The sequence below is a fragment of the Syngnathoides biaculeatus genome, chromosome 14 (assembly GCF_019802595.1).
Source record: "Syngnathoides biaculeatus isolate LvHL_M chromosome 14, ASM1980259v1, whole genome shotgun sequence".
Lineage (NCBI taxonomy): Eukaryota > Metazoa > Chordata > Actinopteri > Syngnathiformes > Syngnathidae > Syngnathoides > Syngnathoides biaculeatus.
The window spans coordinates 13,605,320-13,626,963 of record NC_084653.1 but is presented as its reverse complement, the minus strand read 5'-3'; the positions used below and the strand labels follow the sequence as shown (position 1 = coordinate 13,626,963).

The 21,644-nt window shown below is 41.0% G+C and overlaps 1 protein-coding gene across 1 annotated transcript in view; it reads right to left on the bottom strand.

The window, feature by feature from the left end:
• Positions 1 to 248: 248 nt before the first annotated feature.
• Positions 249 to 21,644, bottom strand: part of LOC133511908 (activin receptor type-1-like) — a 36,812-nt gene continuing 15,416 nt past the window's right edge. The window contains exons 2-12 of the mRNA XM_061841002.1: positions 20,602 to 20,675; positions 19,897 to 20,145; positions 18,479 to 18,751; positions 17,445 to 17,708; positions 15,085 to 15,290; positions 10,623 to 10,722; positions 7,413 to 7,559; positions 5,928 to 6,203; positions 4,341 to 4,538; positions 1,767 to 1,897; positions 249 to 851 (exon numbers count right to left, since the gene is read on the bottom strand). Coding sequence (XP_061696986.1) covers positions 717 to 851; positions 1,767 to 1,897; positions 4,341 to 4,538; positions 5,928 to 6,203; positions 7,413 to 7,559; positions 10,623 to 10,722; positions 15,085 to 15,290; positions 17,445 to 17,708; positions 18,479 to 18,751; positions 19,897 to 20,145; positions 20,602 to 20,668 — 2,046 coding nt within the window. The 5' untranslated portion in view covers positions 20,669 to 20,675 and the 3' untranslated portion in view covers positions 249 to 716. The remainder of the gene's footprint in view (positions 852 to 1,766; positions 1,898 to 4,340; positions 4,539 to 5,927; positions 6,204 to 7,412; positions 7,560 to 10,622; positions 10,723 to 15,084; positions 15,291 to 17,444; positions 17,709 to 18,478; positions 18,752 to 19,896; positions 20,146 to 20,601; positions 20,676 to 21,644) is intronic.

Genomic DNA, 21,644 nt, shown 5'->3' with positions numbered 1-21,644 from the left:
GGAGGGAGGGGGGGGGCTTTAATGAGACAAATAAGCATCACGACAAACCAAAAAGATAGCATACTTTTCTATTTAATTAATAGAAACCACTAGTTGATATAAAATGTTAACGAAATATAATAAAAAAAAATGAAGTTTGACTTCACGAACTTGACAATGCACACGTTAAGACAGTAAAAAGGCTTTACAGGCAAACTTACAGTACAGGCCTCCAATAAGGGCGGAGAAGAGGGCTGACCTCACCATCACCAAGCAGATATTTTTTATTGTGTTCTTTTTAATGTGTGCGCAGAACAAAAATAAAAAGAAAACGTCAAGCGTGTATATCATTCGACAGGTTCATATGCTAAGACTGAGAACTGTACTGCTGTTTATAGGACTGCTAACATTGGAAGAGTGATGCGTTTTTTTTGCACAAGGCTAGAAAGAAAGCCGAAAAAAACGCATGTCACTAAGCGTGACCTGTTTTCCCAACTGAGGATCTGAAACAAAAACCCAAAGCAACAAAATCCAGGTAACAGCCAGAATCCAGTCTTTAGATTGGGATTGCTTCATATAGAACGTCCTATTCCCACAAGCCTGGTAAGCCATATTTGGATGCCAAAATGTCTCCCGCCAAGTCTTAAAATAAATACAGGCACGTGCCGCTATAAGGGCACGGGGCCCCTGTGAAAGGCATGTTCGTCCAAGAAATACGGGACCTCCTCCTCCTCCACTCAAATGTCTGTTTTCATTTTGTCGACCGAGCTGTTGATCTTCGTCAGAGTCTTTTTGATGCGCAGCGCCGTCAGCCGGGCCGACGGGTTCTGGTACCAGCACTCCTTCATCAGTTTTGCCATGGCGATTAAAGTCTGGTGGAGTGAATTAAAAAAAAAAAAAAAAAAAAAGGCACAAATACAAGAAAAGTTGGTATATTATAGTATTAACCCAGTATAGTTTTGAGAATATACATTTGATAACCTTTTTGTTGTAAGCGCAGTCGTTCTGTGAGTGTGTTTATGCACCAGTTGTTTATGATAACCATGATATCCATGGTAATTTCAGTTCGCCCATCAAAAAGTATTTCCCATTATAAGTTAGCATTAAGTTAGTGAACAGTATGTTTGACAAATTTCATTGGTTTGGTTTAATACTTTGGTGTTTAATGTTAAATTCTCTCGAGTTTTATGTGGCAGTTTTGCAGTGACAAATAATCACTTTTGAAACAGGCACTCTTATTCAGAGAATTATGCAAACCAGTCTGTTTTATACGAGAATATCCTAATTCTTGACAGCGAGAGAGTGAAAAATTAGACTTCATATGTTTTAGTATGTTTGAATTAGTTTAACAATGTTAACATGCAGCAACTTTAAAAAAAATTGTAATACAGGCTCTCTAAAATAATTTATCACCAGTCTGGAACATGTCCTCCCCAATATTCACACATCAGTTTATTTTTATTTTTAATGTGGATACTATCTGTTGGCAATTCACTGAAAAATAAAGCAATTTAAAAAAAAAAAAAAAAAAAAAAAAAAAAAAAATCAGCAAATTATCTGCTATTCTGCTTTCTAAAATGTCCTAAAATGTCACACGGCTGTCCTAAAGCTTTGTCTAACAGGAAAGTAGTACTGTACATTGGTGTCACAGAAATATGTCACAGTAATGACATCTCAACTGATAGACAAGCTTTGTACTTGGAGGTGGTGCTAAGTTTACTCTTAAAATCGGCCATTATAAACATTATTGGGGGAGTCAATTCATGGTAGGGCTCAGTCTGACTCACTGGGTCTGAGAACCATCTGTTGGGGATGTTGGGCCTCTGCTGGTCCACACAGACAACCTTCTTCATATCGTCAAAACTGGGATCGCTGGGAACGACGTCATGAAAAGGGGGCTTGTAATCCTCCACGATACCTATGGGGAAAAACACATGCACTTTGACATACAGTGGACAAACTCATGAGTACAGCAAAAACAAAAAAAGAGGTAGGTCAAGTGAAGCAACATGGGGTCACTGTGCCAGTTCACACTGTTGCAGAATTTGGGGCCTTGCTTGACAGTGAGAAAACCCCGGAGGATTTGAGAGTCCAGATTGTACACTTTTACAAAGGGATGCATGCAGAATTAATGCTGTGACACTGCGCTAGCTTATTAACATACTGCGAGTGCAGTATTGCAGTTGTATCTTTATAATCAGTGGAGGGACAATGGAAGTACAGAGGTGCCTTGAGATTCAAGTTTCATTTGTTCTCTGACCCCACTTGAATCTCAAATAAAAATTTCCCATTGCAATGAATAGAAAGGCCACATTCATCCATTCCAGCCCCAAGAAATCAGTGTTTGTTATTTAAATTAATTTAATAGAAAAAGACTGACACATTGTGGCGACCACCAATGGGACAAACCAAAAGGAAAAGAAGACTAATAGGAACAAAACAATGTAAATTAAAAAAAAATAGTAATAATGTAATTACATTGTAAACAATCAAAAATACAGAAATATATTTCAGTGGGTTGGTCCTTTGGGTGTGCCGGCCAACGACACTAGGAGGCAGTATCGTACAGGTGTTTAGACAAACGCAAAAGAATAGCACTACTACTAGTACTATTGCTAGTGACTCAGCAAGATGTTGTAATATTTGTCATGTTTGTGGAGGATAAAGAATATATGCCCGTGAGTATTTAAATATGGTGTCTAAATATCCATTGCTTCTAAAACTCTTGACTATTCTGAATCTTTACCATGTGAATGATATTTTGCATTCTGTATAGCATTAGCTAAAATAATCTATGGGGTCGTCAATTAACAAGGTGTGATTCTTTAAAGCCCAAGTGTCATCCCTATAAACATTCTAAAATAGATATTGTAATGAAAAATACAAATAACATTACTCACCTCAATGTCTATACGAAAAAATAAATGTGAGCCGAGAGCGCATCATCCATGCGCAAAGTTGCAGAAGAGTCATTCTACGATATCCAAGTGGGCACCATATTGGCTGCCTCCTCCCTCCGTGACGTCACCCGGACATTCGCCAATGAAAAGATACGGTGCACCCCAAGTATGGGAGACAAACGCGCCCCTTCTGACACGGAAGCTCTTTTCGAAAAGGAGAACACCACAAAACCGAGTGAAGTTACCGGGCCAATATTACACTATTGTTTCGAGCCATATTCAGATGATATGCGTTAACGGCCAAACCCCATCCCTGCCTGATCCACTTTCGCGGCAAAGATGAGTCACCGCGGCTCATCGCAGCCCGCCGGTGTGGCTTATGACAGAGCCAAGCGGTGCTGCTTTAGGGGGTTGCTCATAAACGCCGCAGTAGCGCTGAACAACACAATCGAGGCGGGGCGCTTTACTGCGCGCACACGGCTGAGTGAGGCATTCACGGCTGGGTTCTTCAGTGCCGCCCCCGTCCCCAGAGCCAGACGCGCAGCCTTCGCGGAAGCCATAAACGCCGAATGCGGCGCCTCAGCCGGTGTGACTGATTTTCGGCGCCGTGGTGGCATATAATGGAGCCGAGCTGCTTTTAGAGGGCTGTCCATAGCCGCCGCAGTACTAGAACGCCGTCGAGCCGGGGCGCATTACTGCGCGCACGCAGCTGAGTGAGGCATTCTTGGCTGGGTTCTTCAGATTTACCGCCGTCCGCGCAGCAGCCCGACGCCGTCCAACGTGCACATCGACATATTTCATACGCGGATCTTTTGTTACGTTATGAGAGACCGATTACGTGGTCCGCCCCTATATAACTATTCTTTTTTTTTTTAGTAGCTATATGCACACCTACCTGGCATTCGGAACCCACAAAGCTCTCGTCCTCTGCACCCGTGCAATCCATTTTTCACAACGAACCGGGTCTCTTTTAAACTTATGAAGGGTAAATCCATTCTCCCAAGTGTTCAAGCAATGTAATGAGCCGGCATTTTGGCTAACAGGAAGGAACAACGAGCTACCTTCCCGGAGGTAAAACTAATGGAAACAAACGCGTCCACTTGGGGGCGCAGCTGTCCTTTATGTCACTTCTGGCTTCTTCTCGAAAACAAATCCCTCGAGAGGATTTTCATGGCAGGAGTTACAAAAAGGTGTATAAGTGAAAATCATGTTTTGTGGTGAAAAAACATGGGCACATATTGGCTGACGCTTTTTTATAAATAACGTACTAAAAATCATTTCATGACAGTACCCCTTTAATGTTTCTTTTACATTAAATTTCAACTGAGAGTGGCATTAACTAGAACGAATTGACCAATTGTTCCATAATTTCCAGTGTTGTTTTTTGTGAAGTGAGTTGGTTGAGTTCACTGCCACAACACAACGCTCGTACCTCGAGGCAATGCTGTACTAAATACTCACCGTTGCTGACCGTCCTCCGGGCAATCTCCCACAGAACCAGGCCCAGGGCCCAGATGTCAACCCTCTTGTAGGACTCAAAGCAGTCCATCTGGATGGAGTCATCCAGTACTTCTGGCGCCATGTAGCGCTTGGTGCCTACTTTGGGGTTGTTGCCCACATCTAACTCGTTGGTGTCTTGGAAATGCATAACGGCCAGACCTGCGAGACAACAACCGCGCTCAGTCAGTAACACAAAAAGCACTAAGGCAACACTCTACTGAGACACCTGATGTTTTTGTAAACAGGATGTACTCCTAAAAAAGAACAAGCTGCCCTGGAGATAAGACAATCAAGATTGCGTCATCTGTTGTAGCATTTAATACATTGAGAGGGCAACATGTCAGGCCCATCAACAGGTACCCGAATGAGCTTCTTTATATAGCAAATAGAACATTAGCGTTAGATAAAGTGCACTTCCAAATGTGTTTATAGCTGAGGCACAGGAGGAACATTTAGCACTGGGTCTTTCACTCAAATTAGAAACAAATGAGGCTAAGCAGATAGGCGAGAGGAACAATATTAGATTTAATTCCTTCTCTGCACGCAATAAATAAAATCATGTTAGCACGTCTTCGGATCATCAGAAGTTAAAACCGCTTCAACGGTGATGGTGCACTCTTGAAAAGAAATGCACATCTGAGCTATCATTTGATCATGTTTTCTGTGTCTGTCTGACATACACAAAAATTAGCAAGCACACATGAAGCATACAGTATTTATTCTTCTCCACCAGTAGATGCATTATTACATTCTTTATGCATCCGTACACATCCATCCATTTTCTAAGCCACTTATCCTCACAAAGGTCGTGGGAGTCCTGTAGTCTATCCCAGCTATGTTCGAGCAGGAAATGGGGTACAACCTGAAGTGGTTCCCACCCAATCGCAGGGCATAGACACAAACAATTTGCACTCACAATCACAATGCATTTTTGAGGGAGATGTGGGAGGAAACCAGGGTGGCCAGAGAAAACCCACACAGGCACAGGGAGAACATGCAAACTCCACACAGGCGGGGCCAGGATTTGAAGCCCGGTTCTCAGAAGTATGAGCCAGATGCTCTAAACCAGGGATCGGGAACCTTTTAGGCTGAGAGAGCCATAAATGCCAAATATTTTAAACAGATCTGTGTTCGACCATTCTGTGCCTGCACACATCGACTGCCATATTGGACAGCAATGTACGTCAAGTCGGCAACCCAACTAGGACAAACTGGTACCTACGCCACAGAAATGACAGTATCTCTTTATGAGGGCTCTGTGAGCCATACGCAAAGATCAAAAGAGCGAGATATGGCTCACGAGCCATAGGTTCCCATCCCCTGTGCTGGATATAACGACTGATATCTGGAGCTATGATAAAATGGCCATGCGAAATAGTGAATCGAGACTTGCCGCTATTTTACATTTATGGGTGACTAAAATGTGCTTTCGAGCATAAAGATCAAACTTTGGAGGAGTGGGAAAATGATTGAATTATGTTCTTCAAACCCTTCCTTAATACAGACTCAGAAAAAGAAACAAACACACATGGATTATATTCTTCTTACCGAGGTCGGCGATGCAACACTGCCCGTTCTTTTTAACCAGAATGTTTTTGCTCTTGAGGTCACGGTGGGCAATGGCCGGCTTGCCCTGGGTGCCGAAGATCTCCACGTGCAGATGCGCCAGCCCGCTGGCGATGGATAGTGCCATGCGGAGGCAGCTGCAAGCGTCCAAGGTGCTCAGCTGAAGGTAGTCGTACAGGGAGCCCATCTCGTGGTAGTGGGTGATGAGCCACAGCTGCGTGCTGGAGTTCCTGGAGGTCATGTCTGAGGCAATGAAGCCTGGGGCGAGAACACACAAATGGTTAGAAACACACTAAGAAAAAAAATGTGCAAAGAAACAACCCCTGAGGAAAAAAATAAAAAGATTGTTTCTCGATGTTAGGATTGAAGTCGATAATTACACTATGTTATGATACTTGTGAGCCAGAGATTCATATACTGATCTTGTTTCTAGTTATTAAGGCTTAATTATGTCAAGTCAAAACAGCAGGCACAGGAAAATTTGATGAGATCCATTTCCAGACATTTGAAAATGCAGCTTACCTTATAAATAAGCTAAGCTTTGATTGACTTTGTCAGGAATATATAGAATGTTGTTTGCAGTTTAGGACTTTGCAACATCACTAATTTATTCAGACCCTTTTCATTCAGCTAAATCAGGTAAACAAAAATTCACAAGCGGAGGATTTTACACAATAGTAATAATTATACTATGCCAATATTTGTCTTTACAAATGAAGCAGGAAACAGCAATTTTTGATTGACACTGGAGAGAGAATTTGTTTGTTGCTTGTAATGTAAAAATTTGACCCTTTTCGTGTATCTAAACAAACATACAAATATTTGGTGACATAATATATATCTTGATTTACATGCCAAGAATTTGATTTAAATACAGGCCAATTTGTATATCTGGAATTAAATAAGATTTGTTCCACATATGTATATTATAGTTCTTAAATTTAGTCAGACAGCAATAGTTAATTTTGATTAGCAGCCACTCATTGTACTTTGTTTTGTACTTTATTATGCTGCACACAAATGGAATAAGTTGCCAACAGGTGAGGTCAGCTCCAAGTGTGAATACTTTTAAAACCTGTTTGAAAACTCATCTTTTTTCTCATGCTTTTCAGAATATTTCCACTTTTTGATCATATTGCTTGCACTGTATGTGGTTTTAATTGTCTTAATATTAAAATATTTTGTTTGTCATTTTCATTGTTTTTATCCAATTTTAAATGTTTTATCTCTTTGTTTTAAAAATTCCCTTTAATAGTGTAAAGCACATTGAGTTACCTCGTGTATGAAATGCACTATACAGCTAAATTTGGTTTGCTTTGCATCATTATTTGCATTAGTTTTGCATTATGGTTCATCGTCATTATGTAAACAGATTTTTTTTCATTAAATAGGTGTACTTAATAATGTGGCTAGCTTTTGTTTTCAAGCATGGTGTTTCCAGGCACCCAATAATTATCTTTGAAGTACCCAGGATGTTTTCATGTCTCAGCAGCACTGTGTTATAGATCTCCGTTTCTCTGAACCACGACTTCTCGTCTCGAGAGGAAAAGATTTTGACAGCGACGCTCTCTCCTTGCCACTGGCCTCGCCAAACTTCGCCATAACGGCCCTTACCTAAGGAGAAGGGGGAAAAATGTTTACATAAAGTAAATCCGAAACACTGAAGAGTACAATAAGGCAAAATCAACAAAAAATAAACCAGAATTTTTTCACATCACTCAAGCATTTCATAAAAATTGAAGTTTAATATCAAATTTCCCTTATTGCTTTGCATTTTCTGATTTGGCCTCTAACTTGAGCCGGGCCCATCTCCCCTGGACCTTGTGCCTACTTCAAACTGTGCCACTCTCATTCTCAAGAATTGACTCAAATCATTGTCTGTTTCACTTCATTTATCACTACTACCAGCTTCAAAGGCTAATCCCAAATGAATCCTCCACGAAAATAATAGGTACAATATTTTTCCATTTTTTATTGGCCATTTCTGAATTTGAAGTTAGTTCACTGTGTTGTGACATCATCCCTAACATTGCTCCTTCGCATAATAAATTTAACATGAACATCCATAAATAAACTAGATAATTCTTGGCGCGTTTCCTAATAAACACAAGATGTACCAGCGAATGAGCTCTTGTCACTGATATTACGTACAGTTCACGGTTCCGCTAGGACCTTAACCAGGCTGCACTTCAACGGGTAAATATAAAAGACCAGTGAAACAAATACAACACATGCTGATCTGATCAGCAAAAATATTGTTTTAATGTAAGAGTAGCAATAGAAGATTTCCATTATCAGAGGTAGTTAGAGTAGCCAAACATTGTACTCAAGTATTGTAACTTGAAAATAATGTGTCTCTAGTAAAAATATAAAGTAGCCCTCCCAGAAAATACTTGGAAGAGCGTGAAATAATTACTCAAGTAGTGAGTAAATATCACCCCAAAAAATAAGAATAAAAATCTGTGATCTGAAATATCCACGTTTGGGGAGACAGTGGGACACAAATATTGGAATACACGCAAGCAGCTTTTTAAATTTGTCTAAATGTTAACAACGTTCCAAACGACCTTCCCAAAATGATGGCCACTCAGCCATGATGATCAGCCGGGCTGGTTTATCTAGTGTTAATACTTATTCCCGGGATGCCATATACAAGAGATTCTGTGAGGTCTTTTGCCTTCTTTTTTTTTTTTTTTTTTTTGAGGGGGGGTGGAGGGAGGGTCCTGTTCAGCTGTTAGGTCAACCAGAATAGAGGATCTCTATCCCTTTATGTCAGAAGAGATTTACTATCACAGTGGAGAACAGACGAAAAATCAAGACTTAGAGAGAGAGAAAATAAGCATTAATTTTGAACAGGATAAGAAAAGTAAATCAATACATATCTACAACAACAAAACATTAAATATGAGTGTTGCATGGAGCTGTAGTGTTAAACCCTATGAGGGAAGAACAGGACAAGATAGAACACGACAAGGAAAGGAGAAGCCGCATGAAGAACAACAGTTGTCTAGCCGGTAATGTACAACTGAAGTGTCGTGGGACTCAGTATGTAAGTAACAATTGGCTATAAGACAAGAATGTGACTGGATACATGAGCAATTCGCATATTTCTAAGTTATTTGTTGCAGTAGGTGAGTGGCCCCACACCCAGCAAAAGAGTGCCAGGGGTGTGTGCCCGCATACACATACAAGTGTGTTGACAGTTTTGCATACACAAAGACTGTCAGAAGTGTCCTGTAATTACTGTGCCTTACTGTGCCTGCACCATGGAGGCAGAGGATTTCACCCAATCAATTGAAGGATGGGATCGGGCCCAGGAGTCCATCCCAGAGCAGCCTGGTGGACAGGACACTTCCCACACCAAGGTACCCAGGGCGGTCCAACAACTGGGCACCTGGTGGAGACCGCAGGGACCGACCCATCAGAATCGTAAATGATTAAAAAGTGCCGAGGAAATGTCACTCTATGGGGTCCTAACCAATACCAGCCGTAGTGACACCTCTGACTTGAACTGCATGCAACACATTTTCAAAACTGCATGTGGGTTGTGCTCGAGTCGAAAGTCAAACTATGTGTGGGATAGCTGAAGTGACATCAGCTTGGTCAGTGCCCACATGAGTATAAAGAGGCCTGGAGCCTTCCTTCTTCTACTGCTATTACTTTTCTTTATATTTTTGTCAGATTTGATGCCGTGCAGCGCTAAGTTGCCTCTCACAGGTCAGTTTTGGTATTACGACATTGAGACCAGCTCTACTTGGTGGACAATGAACGTCCTATGACCAATATGAGAGCTTATGACCAATCACACCAAATTTAACGTGCCTGATCTTCATTTACACCTGAGACCTTCCATCACTAATGAGTCACATGACACAGGAGAAGGAAGATGGCAGACAGGGCCAGAGTCAAACATCTTCACTGAGGGGATATACTCACTTCTGTTTCCACCAGTTTCGACTCAGTAGCAGTGGTGAGGTATTTCCAGGGGACAATAAATTGTACTGCCCACTAACTACATTGTAGCACAATGTTTCCCCAGTGTTGTCCAATGAAAGACATAATTAAATATTTTTAAAAAACAAACAAATGATGTACCGGAGTTGTGATTTATGGCTTCTGCGGAGGCAACAACCCTCCTATCTGTAATGTGTGACAAAAACAAATCCAACCCTGTTTCCTATCTGGACGTTCAACATGCATAAGAATGGGTACATAGAGGAATCGTATTTCTGTAACAATTGATTTCTGCCACGAACACATCATTGCAAGAACAATAGTGTCCTCATTTCCAACACAAATGTGTTTTTTACGCCAAACCTGGCCTTGGTTATTGATCTAAACAATGTTATTTTGATGGCTATGTATGCATGAGTCACATGATCTAAGAAGAGGACAGTGGGTTTTAAATTGTATGAGATGCACAGTTTGATCCACATTATGGAGATTTAAACCTTGGGGAAAATGTAAGTGAAGCTTCTATGGGAAAAACGCAGATTCAGTATCAATTTCTAAAAAGTTGTGTGGGGTCATTTGTACTTCATCAGAAGGCGTGTGCGTGTAGGCCCCCCCCCCCCCAATGTGCTGAGACATAGGTCTCATTAAAATGAATGAGCAAAGCTGCATATTCTCACAAAGCGCTAATGTCAATAACAATACCAGCTTTGAGTGGACACTCACCCACACACTCGTTGAGAGTGATTTGGCGGGCTACCGTCCTCTGAACCAGAAAAGGCAGACCCGAGCCGCTTCCGGAAGTGCAGGAATGGTCCAGCAGATCCTGGGGATGAAAAGAAACGTTAAATTATTACAAGCAACTTGATGTTAAATTTAAATTGGATTAAGAGGTCCAAGTATTGTGTGTGAAGCCCTCTAATGTACAAACAACCTAAGGCACCCCATTTCTCATTTTCAATTGTTGTGGCGGTTGGAGATTGCTTCTAATCCCAAGCTCATGTTCCAAAACAAACCCCAACTCTGGTCAGCCTTTTTATTTTTAACTGGGCAAGAGGATTAATTATATTATAATAATAATTAATAGGATTAATGTAGCACCTATTGCTGGCACAAGATGGCAGTGCTGAGTCAGCAGCAGCGGAGGAGAAAACCAAAGCAGTAAAGTAGGAGTGGGGAAGGAAGAATACAACATGGGAGGCCGAGGCCTCGTATAAACAGATTTATTATGGATGAGCTGTCTGCGAGACAACTGGAATTACAAAACGGGAGATTGTGGCCGTAAAATGAAAGCGTTATTAGGTGCTAAATAATAATGTTTCGGGGGTTGATCATGATGGCACCACAAGTTGATGGTGTAATTAAAAGTGCTGTGGGAATCAGAGTACCGTAACTTGCATAGAAGAATCTGAGTCAATACTTGTTTGTCGGGAGCTGATGAAAAATAAAAAGCACTTTGTGAGGATAAGCGGCTTGGAGAATGGAATGGAAATAGCTATAGATGTATTCCTGAGCTAAGATACCGTATTTACCCATTACAAGTGTTCAAGGTTATAAATGCAGTTATGGCACGTCAGCATATGAATATGTTATAACACGGCACAAGTAGGCATGCTCAGTTAAGAAAAGTAGTTTTTCATTTGATTGTTTTATGTTTAGGCATCACGGTCAACTACTGGTTCAACATGTCTGCTTCACAGTTCTGAGGTTCTGGGTATGAATCTCATCTGAGGCTTCCTGTGTGGCGATTTTATGTTCTCATGTGCTTGCATGGGGCTCACCCTGGGCTGGTCACAATTAAATCTCAGAAATGATCAAATCCACACAATTGAAGAAGTATCTTAGTGGTAAACAAAGTTGATCTCATAGTTCTGAAATTTAAATGTTTGAATCTCAGCTCTGGCATTGTAGTTCAAAGTTTCACATTCCAAAAGTAAGCATTTCAGTTTCTCTTCGAGCAGTAGACTGAACGGCCTTAGGAGTCTGGGGTAAGCAACGTCTGACTCAACTAGTAGTTGACTAGTAGCTTGGGAACACCTGCAAAAACAGCAAAATTGTTTTGGCTTAAATCAAAGGCATCAATGTGAGAATTCTGAACATAGCCAGATCTCTCGTTATAACAGGACGTGCACACTTGTGCAACCACATTATCTCAGTTCTTTCCTTTCCTCTTTAAAACATTACATTTTTTTCTGAATATTATTATATTATTATTATATACTATATATATTGGTTATCTGTGTAAAAAGGTTTGAAATTATTTACCTTGTCATTTTTTACATGACAGAAACCTGGAACATGAGAAATGGTTTCTTTAGTTTTTTTTTTTTTAAATATCCAATCTATCTGCCTGCGTTTAACATAAATCGTTCAGGAAGTACCCAAGTTGTCTGGAAGCTAAAAAAGAAAAAAGAACAAGAAATCCATGGGCAAAACCTATTTTTTACTGGCCAAAATATGAAATCATCTTATATAGGTCTGCACAATACGTATCTCAAAAAAAAATGACGTGCATTATGCATGTGTGTGCAACGCTAATGTTATACATTTCTATAAACCGGAATTAAGTTGGATACGTACAGAGAAGAGACATAAGAGTAACAAACAACCGCAGAAGGAAAAAAAAAGTTGTATTTAACATCCATGCAGTATGGCCTTACACTGTCCTCGTGCAACAGCATTACAGCCACCTGGGATCAGTATCCCTGACACGTGTGCATGTGTTTAATTTTTCATCCCTGAACACTTTTAAAGGACGTTTGAGCAGCTTGGTACATTACAAAGTGTAGGTTAGTGATAGACTTCAGGATTAATAGTACAAAATCAGGTTTACATTGTTGCTTAAATAAGTGAAAGACCACCGGTAGTGATCAGGGGGCATCAACTGTACACAATGCCAGGCATTTATCAGAGGCAAGGAGTTTATTAGAGGTCTTTATTGCGCAGTGAAAGAAGGAGACAGTGTTACGAGACTGTAAAACACTAGACAAGTGTCATCTCAAAAGACATGTCACACAAATTAAAATTAAAATCACGATGACCTACGCGCTGCACTCTCCACACGTGTTCAACAGCCACAAGTAACTGTTTTTGGTTTAGCACAGCCGAAAGCATTTTTACAATGTTTAAATAAACCTTTGGTGGCTTTGGATTTTCAGATTCATTGCCAAACGTTCGGACGAGCCAAAATCAACGGCTTTAGTGCATTATAAAGTGACATGCTGTTTAAATACACCAATGCTCCCACTGGTCAGAGTGTACTGGATTCAATATCGGGGGGATCATCTGGGTTTTAAGAGTGGAAAACCTCAGGAAGAGCAATATACAAGATATGCTCACAAAATGGATGCGAAGTCTATTTTGAAAAGGCTCTAGCCATGTTGTTTCTGCTCAGCGTGATTGCAGAGTATGCCCAGCCAGTGAATGTGCTGGCCTGTGCGACTGCAAGACTCCACCTAAACTCTGGATCCGTTTAGTGAAAACCCAAAACATAAACCACACTGTGCAAAAGCTCACAATCACTGGCTGAGAAAGTACATTCCTAGTGCAGACAGTAAAAATGACCCCAAGAAGCAAAAAAAAAAAAAAAAAACATAAAAGGGACGTTCTTCCGGAGAACAAAGAGTCTCTCTCTGAACCCAACATACATGAACAAGACTGGTATTATTTCACAAGATATCTTAACTGCTTTTATCTTTTAAAGCAGTCATTTTGTAAACGTGTGTAATACATTTTTTTATTTACAGCGGCTACTACGGATGATGAAATGTGTAATACAATGGGTAAAGAAAAATTACTGCATCATAACTGAGAAAAACTGCATTGATATGACTCCATTTTCTAAAGTATTTGTTCTCATCCTATGCCATCTGATTTCGGGCTAAAAGTGTGATACATCCTGGACCAGATGCTAGTTAATCGCTGGGCACATATAGACAACTGTTCCCCTTCACACCTATAAACAATTAGTTTTCAAGGAACATACAACATGCATGTTTTGAGAAAGTGAGAGGAAGGTTACACGAAGATTACGGTGCTCGGAGAAGGCTCACCCAAACCACAGAACTTTACTATCCAATATCTTACACGCTGCCAAGAACAAATATGATAATTACATATTTAAAAAAAAAACTCAGAAGATTACATTTTTGGTGCGTGAAAGCAAAACTACAAATAAAACTTAATCTCTGTGCGTGACCAACTACTACAGTAGGTAACACAAAATAAATGTATAGTATGATTAAGATTTTTTAAAATAATTTTCTAAAGGAATTAGCTCTCATGAGCTGAAGTAAAAGCTAAATCTGCACCATTGTTTTATGTGAACCACTTCAGCAAAGCTTATTCCTAAATCGAGAATTTGCATATGGCACAAAGTCATTTTTAAAATTAGGGCTGCTGCTATGAAATGCTTTTGGAATGGAGTATTCTATTACACCATTGATAAGTAATTGTATACAAAAATATTTTGCATTATTCAACAATAACATGCTTGTGGAGTACAGGTATTATTTTTATCTACTTTTTCCACCACCCTCTTGTTCTACTGTCATATCTGTAACTTGAGCGTGTTTAGCTTTAAAAGCTGAGAAAACGAGTGTAGTTGATTGGCTGTTACCTGGCTAACCCACTGAAACTACAGCCAAATACTCCATTTGATATTTGGGCAAAAGCAGCTTGTGAATGAATGTGCTGATATATTTATTTTCTTAACATTTGTTCAACCCGCGACGGTGTCTTAACCACTTGCAGGTGTATTGCAATATGTTCTAACTAGCAATTGTAGCCTATGCCAAAGTCGCCAACACAGATGTCTTACCGCCTGTGTTAGCGATCGTAGATATCCCGTTATGTTATACAGTCCACTTCGTCATCTTTTGTCTAAAATGAACTCAAACTAGACCACTCTCTGTCTTTTACGGACTCATTGCTCCCATCTCACTGCCATAACACCAACTTAATTTTTCACAAACGGGTGCACGCAATTGCAGTAAGTCCGTGGAAAAATTCTCTGCATAGCTTCGACAGAAATTGCGTTTGTAATTATATTAATCAAGTGATTGCAGCCATATAAAAATTGCCATTTATCTTCCCTTTTTACAAATATTTTACTTGCATTTTTCTTAATATGTAAAGTATTAGCCAGCTACTAAAATGTATTATGCCCGAGCCATTCTTTGTTACTCACCGCCAGTGTGCTCTCTCCCACGTTAGAAGTAATGAGACCATCGATGGTTCCATACTCTGCATCTCGGGAGGTCAGTCTCTCCATCTGGTTGTGGTGGATACGCCTGAACACCAGGAGGGCAATGGCCGACAGGACAACCAGGACCAGTATGGGTGCCACGATGACGACAGCTAACATGGTCACGCTGTAGTTGGAGAGCTCGTCAGCTGCAAGGGGGTGGCAAGATTTTTATAAGTTAAGCACTCACTTCAAGCAGGCATTTATAACAATTGTCTTGCTTTTCAGAAGCCTAAAGGGTTTATGCTCACTATTTTGAACAGTTTATAAATACTTTTACCTTGACTAAGGCTGGAGTGCCAGTTGAAGAAAAATAATGCCATCAAGTATGATGACATCACCGCCATACTTTGCTATAGGTATATTATGGTCATCTTTTAGTGTGGAGCAGTGTTATATTTGCACTCCTTGAAAATACGGCCCAAAACTTCATCCATGGGTTTGCGAAATATGCATTACTCACTTACTTTTTCATCCCTGTATTGGAAATATTTGCATTATTTTGAACGAAAATGTGAAAACACAAGTGTTTGGGTGGTATTGGTTTAAACAGATGATCAGGCTACATTTGATGACCAGTTCTATAAAATAAGAAATTCCAAAGCGTTCACATTTTTTCCCCTCCCACTGGACTTCTTTCCCCCTTGGAACAGCTTAAAAGTAAAATTCAAGAGTTTGCATCTGCAGGGGTTGATGTTTTTTTTTTATACCACTGACAAATGGGTGTGTAGACTTTTCATTACAAACCCACGATACACACACGCACTGTACATATACTCGCACCTAAACATACACTCGCACAAGCGAGGAGGACTGACCAGCATTGACACTTTACAAACATTCCAAGGGAAAAGGCCACTTGCCTGCATCTTTATCAAAAAAAAAAAAAAAAAAGAGCTCCTTTCTCACCTCACATAATCAATTCTTTCTCCCAAAGACATACACACTTAAGAGTATCACGGAGATCTCATAGTCGGGAAAATCCAGCCCTACATAAAAACTGCAGCCTTCAAAACACTAAATAGACTAAATGAATCATTTTTCAAAAATATTCCATAAAATAAAGCCTACTTCAGTACAATTGACAACAGTGCTTTTTTTTTTAACAGTACGACACTAATTTTACTCGCATCAGTGAGACATCGAGTAAAGGCCATCGTACACCTGAATTTAGCTGTGAGGCTCGTTCACACTCCTGAGTTGGCATCTAGCCTCAAGATAATGTCAACCAGCAGACAGGACAGCAGAGAGTGCATCATGACTAAGAAATAGTCAAACTCCCCACACACTACTTACTCAGGGTCTCCATCGTTTCTGTTTCAGAGGGGTAACATGAGGCTAACCTTGCAAGGGAAGGTGACGCAGAATTGTCACACTAAAGAAGGTCACGCTACCGCTAATCTCAGCTATATTGCAGTTGGTCTTTTGTACCTCCCGCTGCATTGTGGATCATTTCAACAAGTTTTCATAGTAAACAGACAAGTCCGAATTTAGAGATGCATGCCTTCAGTGTAGTGCCACAACAAGCCAAAAATCCCTGAGGTCTACTGGAAGAGATGCAGCATAATTAAGAGCAAGAAGAAGAGGTAGAGAAGGGCCCTTACTAAACTGCAGTAATTCTGTGCTGAGGAAAGAAAATCCTCTGAGCATTGTTGTATGCTCTGTTTATAAGTGGGGCTGCTAAGTGCATTGTATAACTCCCATTACATTAATGATAATTGCCATTAGCACCTGTATGGCTTTTGACATTTCATGTTAGAATTGGGTTGATGGACTTTGGTTAGACACAATTGTTGGTTCAACATTTTGGTGTTTAAATTGTTTACAATGTTGCCTTAAGATACAAGTTAAATTGTTCCAAACCCACACCCGTAACACAGACCACCTGTATCGCAATTCAGGATTCCTCAATGAAATGACTTGGAAATTCCATTAATCTGTTCCAACCTCCACACAAAACTCAACAAAAACATGATTATAAGAATTGGGGGGGGGGGGGGTCACTAAAATATTGTACTTTATGAAAACATAGTAATAAAGACAGTTGAAGCAGTTGTTTGAAATGTTCATAATTAAGAGAGTAAGAACAGCCACCAAGAAATGTGTTTTAATAATGTTTTAAAAATTCATTTAAATTGTGCAGGAGGTGCATTAAACTATCCTTTCTTGAAAATATGATCTCTACATTGGGGATTTTCAAACATTGCGGGTCGGTCTGTAATGTACACCTCGTAATAAATGGGGGTTCACTGTATTTACAAAGGGGACATTGCAACTATATAGCGAGAAATGTAGTTCACCACCTTTGACAGGAAGCTGAACGGTGCGGTTCAGGTTGCACAGGTGGCCGAAGCAACATTCCACAATCTGGTCTCTCGAAGGTGGGGTCTTGCAGGTCATTGTACTCTGCTCGTAGACATTAAAGCAACCTTTCTGGTACATAAGGGAGCCGCCGTTGACGGTCAAGGAGGAGAAACACTGGCTTCCCATGCAGCGATTCCCTGTGGCGCACGAGCTACCCTCACAAACGCACTCGTGCTTTTCTTTGACAGGGGTTTTCACTTCCTCTGTAAAACATTCATGGGGAAACCATGTTAGCCAAAAGAACTGTACAAATTAATGAGATAGGGGTAATGAGGGGTACATCCTGAATGGTCACCATCCAATCGCAGGGAACATACAAACCATTTGCATGCCTACCTAGAGAGGATTTACAATTTTCAATTAACCTACCATGCAAAGTTTTGGGATGTGGGACGAAACTGGAATACCCAAAGAAAACCCACCCAGGGAGAACAAGCAGAGTCCAAACAGGCGAGGCAAGATTTGAGCCCCAGTCCTCAAGAACCGAGACAGATATGCTAACCAGTAATTGACCGTCTTGTTGCTAAATATTATTTCCAATATGCACTAAAGAAATATGTATCAAAGATGTAATGCTGAGGCAAATAGACTTTTTAATTTATCAATTTTATGGAAAAACAGCTAAATCAATGCAACAAATGTTACAGGACTCTTGAATAATGTAAATGGGCTGGATCAAAGAATGGAGCAGGCTGTATGCGTGTACCACACTCTTTGTTCACCAATGCATTAATTTTTTTAAATGAATTTCTCAAATAGAAAACCACGGCACACAATGGAAGGGGCTAATCAAACAGTTCTGGAAGAGTAATTACCTGCCAGGGTTATCTGAAAAGAAAGATTTAAAAAATAAGAAGGTAAACTCCCTAAAAACTCCAACTACTTTTTGCACCCAATTGTATAATCCTTTCATGAAAGTGTTTGACAAAGCTTTGGTAGTGTCGTGAACTGTCTGCACAGTGTGTATAGGCACCTTTCCCCGGAGCTTGCACAGTGACGTTCATGTTACACAGATGGCCCTGGCAGCACTTGACAACATGGGCCGGCGATGGCGGAGTGGCGCAGGTGGCTCGGCCCACGTCGTCATCCCTCAGGCAGCCCTTCTGTTGGACGGCCGCGCCATCCCTCACCTTGAGGGAGGAAAAACAATGTTGGCCGGCACATCGCCGATTGGGCTGGCAGGCGGCGCCCTCGCACACGCACTCCTGCTCCCTGAGGACTGGTCTGCCGGCAGACGCTTCCACATCTGATAAGCATAAACAGAGATAAGGGGAGAGCCATTAGCGCAATATAATTACTCTCCCATTATCCTAACTGGCATTCAATTAGACATGACAAGGGATCAAAGCTTTTTGCAAGCGCTTACCAGGGATACTTTTCTATTTAAAAACTAAACAACCACCGTGCCGTCTGAGCAGATTAGTGGCCCTTCACAGTGAACATGCGTCTATTCGCAGTTCACTAGTCAGGTTTTTTTTTTTCTTTTTCTGTAGAACCCATCGTGAGTAATTTGGTGAAAAACTCACCTCGCCACTGCTTTTGTGTTCTTTAAACAATGCTCTTAGATGGTGCCAAAGTCCTGGCTAATAGGAACATTGTAAGTTGAGGAAGTATATTGATACATCTTAAGTGAGTGACAAACATCTTTGTATGATTGGGAGAAGCTAAATTTAGCATGGGTTGTGAGTAGTGGTTACAGAAAGCTTGCCTCATCTGCATTTTCCCCACAATTCCACTAAATCAAACTTCTAAATGATTTACAGTATTTGTATGGGTAATGACGTAGGATGCTTTTGAAATAAAGTGTAATGAGATCATAATTTGTGGTACACTTGGACTTTAAGATGTATTAATAGAGGCAGTAAAAACATGGTAAGAGGAAGCTTCAATTATTTGCTATTCACAGGAGGACTTGGCCCAAATTTGGATTTCCTGGAATTTCAACTGACATCTAAAGTGGGGTACACAGGACAATTTCATTATTAAGAATCACTTCATCAATAGAACACTTGAAAAAAAGTGTAACAAAAAAGAGATCAAAGAAACAAAACAAAAAATCCATGCAGCACCTTCACTGCATCTTATGCCCTTTTTCCCATTGTAACATTCTACCGCCAACCAGCTTCGCTCCGTCCCATGTGGTCGCTTCTCCTTTACAGTTTTTCGAGGCTGAGCAATGACAATGGAACCGCTTTTCAGCTTTGTGTACAATTAAGCTCACACTAAGTAAATTTGCAAGTAACGTGAGATGAGCTCATTAGCAAGTACATATATTATGTGAGTTTTTTGTAATAAAAAATATGTGTCTTGTGTAAAACCTTTACAATCTTGGCAGTTTATGTTTCCCCCTTATATAGGCCATTCTGATGACTGTAAAAGTTAACAGCTCACCTTGAACATGATTCTGTAAAGACACGTTCATGTTGCAAAGATCTCCGTAGCAGCACTCCATCATCAGTTTAGGAGTTGGCGGCATCCCGCACTTCCCTTCTTGACTGCCCACAATGCATCCCTTCTGGAGCTCCCAAGTCCCGTTCAGTAAGGAGAGGGAGGAGAAGCACTGCAGGCCCAAACACCGGTCGCCTCCACTGCACGACGACTTGTCACACAAGCATTCAGAGTGGCCCGCTTCACCCTCAGCTATATGAATGACAGACATTTTATCACGTTTTATTAGCGTCATCAGAAAAAAAAAACCCACTATTTTCAGTGCATTTGAAATGTGCACACTACTGCAGTTGTTGAAAATAACTGCAAGACAGCGGATTAGACAGACCAGGGAGGGTGTGGAGAAGGGGAGACGTGGTTGAATGATCAGTCTGTGCATGCAAGCTGCTCGAGAGGCACACAGAGACACAGAGGCTGTGTTTTGACTGAAAACCGAGCATCTAGTTAGCCAGAGAGCTAAATTCAAGCAGATAAAGCTTTTTAATCCTTGCAGCAGCACCCCCCTTCACACACACACACACACACACACACACACACACACACACACACACACACACACACACACACCTCTGTCTTTAGCCACAGTCCATCTTAAAAATTATGTGAAAAGCTGTATTAAAAAAAAAAAAAAACAGGGGGCATCCTTACCTTCTAAGGTAGTACAAGAAGGGACCAAAACAGTCAAAATAAAAAGAAACATCTGGGTAGTTTTCATTGTAGACCTGCAAAGGGGAAGACAAACACAACCTTAAATTGCATATAAAATTTACTCCAGTTGTGCATATGAAAATTTGAAGGGATTATTTTTTTTTTGAGGGGGGGGGGTCACCACACAGAGAAACTGAAAACAATAATACAGTCAGGATGTGTCAGTTAGACAAAGGCGTTTTGCAGCAGGACATACAATTTTGTTTTCATTAAAGAGTAAAAATACAAGTTTAAAAAAATATAAAGTGGGACTCGTGCTTTGCTGTTGTCCTGGCAACAAGGCATGAGTGGCAAGCAATGGGGAGACTGGTGCTCTCTTATTGGCTGCCTGAGTTCGTGCATGAGTGTTGTGTGTGCGTGTGTGTGTGTGTGTGCACGTGTGTGTCGGAGGGAGGGGTTGCTTGGCACTGGGGGCGAAGAGAGGAGCAGACAGACGTGAGAAGAGGAGGAGGAGGAGAGCACTGTGGGGAGAATTAGCGTGGGTGCCTGAATAGTGTCCTCTTTGGAGGGCTGCAGACTGTCTAATCCTTCAATATTTAATGCGGCTGTAGTAACGTCCACAGACGGCGGGCAGACATTTGTTTGTTTCCCCTTCCAGTCATCCTTACAACTCTTTCGATAAACATTTTTGTAATGATAGAACCACTAGACGCCAGGGCTGTTCGCCAGTAACAATACTTGCCCCCACCCCCAAGCCTTTGTACCATGCTTCTAGACATAAATGATTAAGCACATAACGTTAACATTGGCTTACCAACAGCATTTGTGTGGGCCACTCACGCAGGCCACATGCTGGTCCTTTAATCATAGTACAAAACATGGATAATCGGTCTGACCAGGGGGAGAGGGTAAGTGTGGAAGGGGGGGGTACAATGGGAGGTGCAAAGCGAAGTATAGCCAGGGGGCAACCGGGGGACAGTGGGTCAGAGGAGGGACTGAGCTTTGGGCCCAGTGTGGGCACCCACCACGCGGGGAGGGAAGTG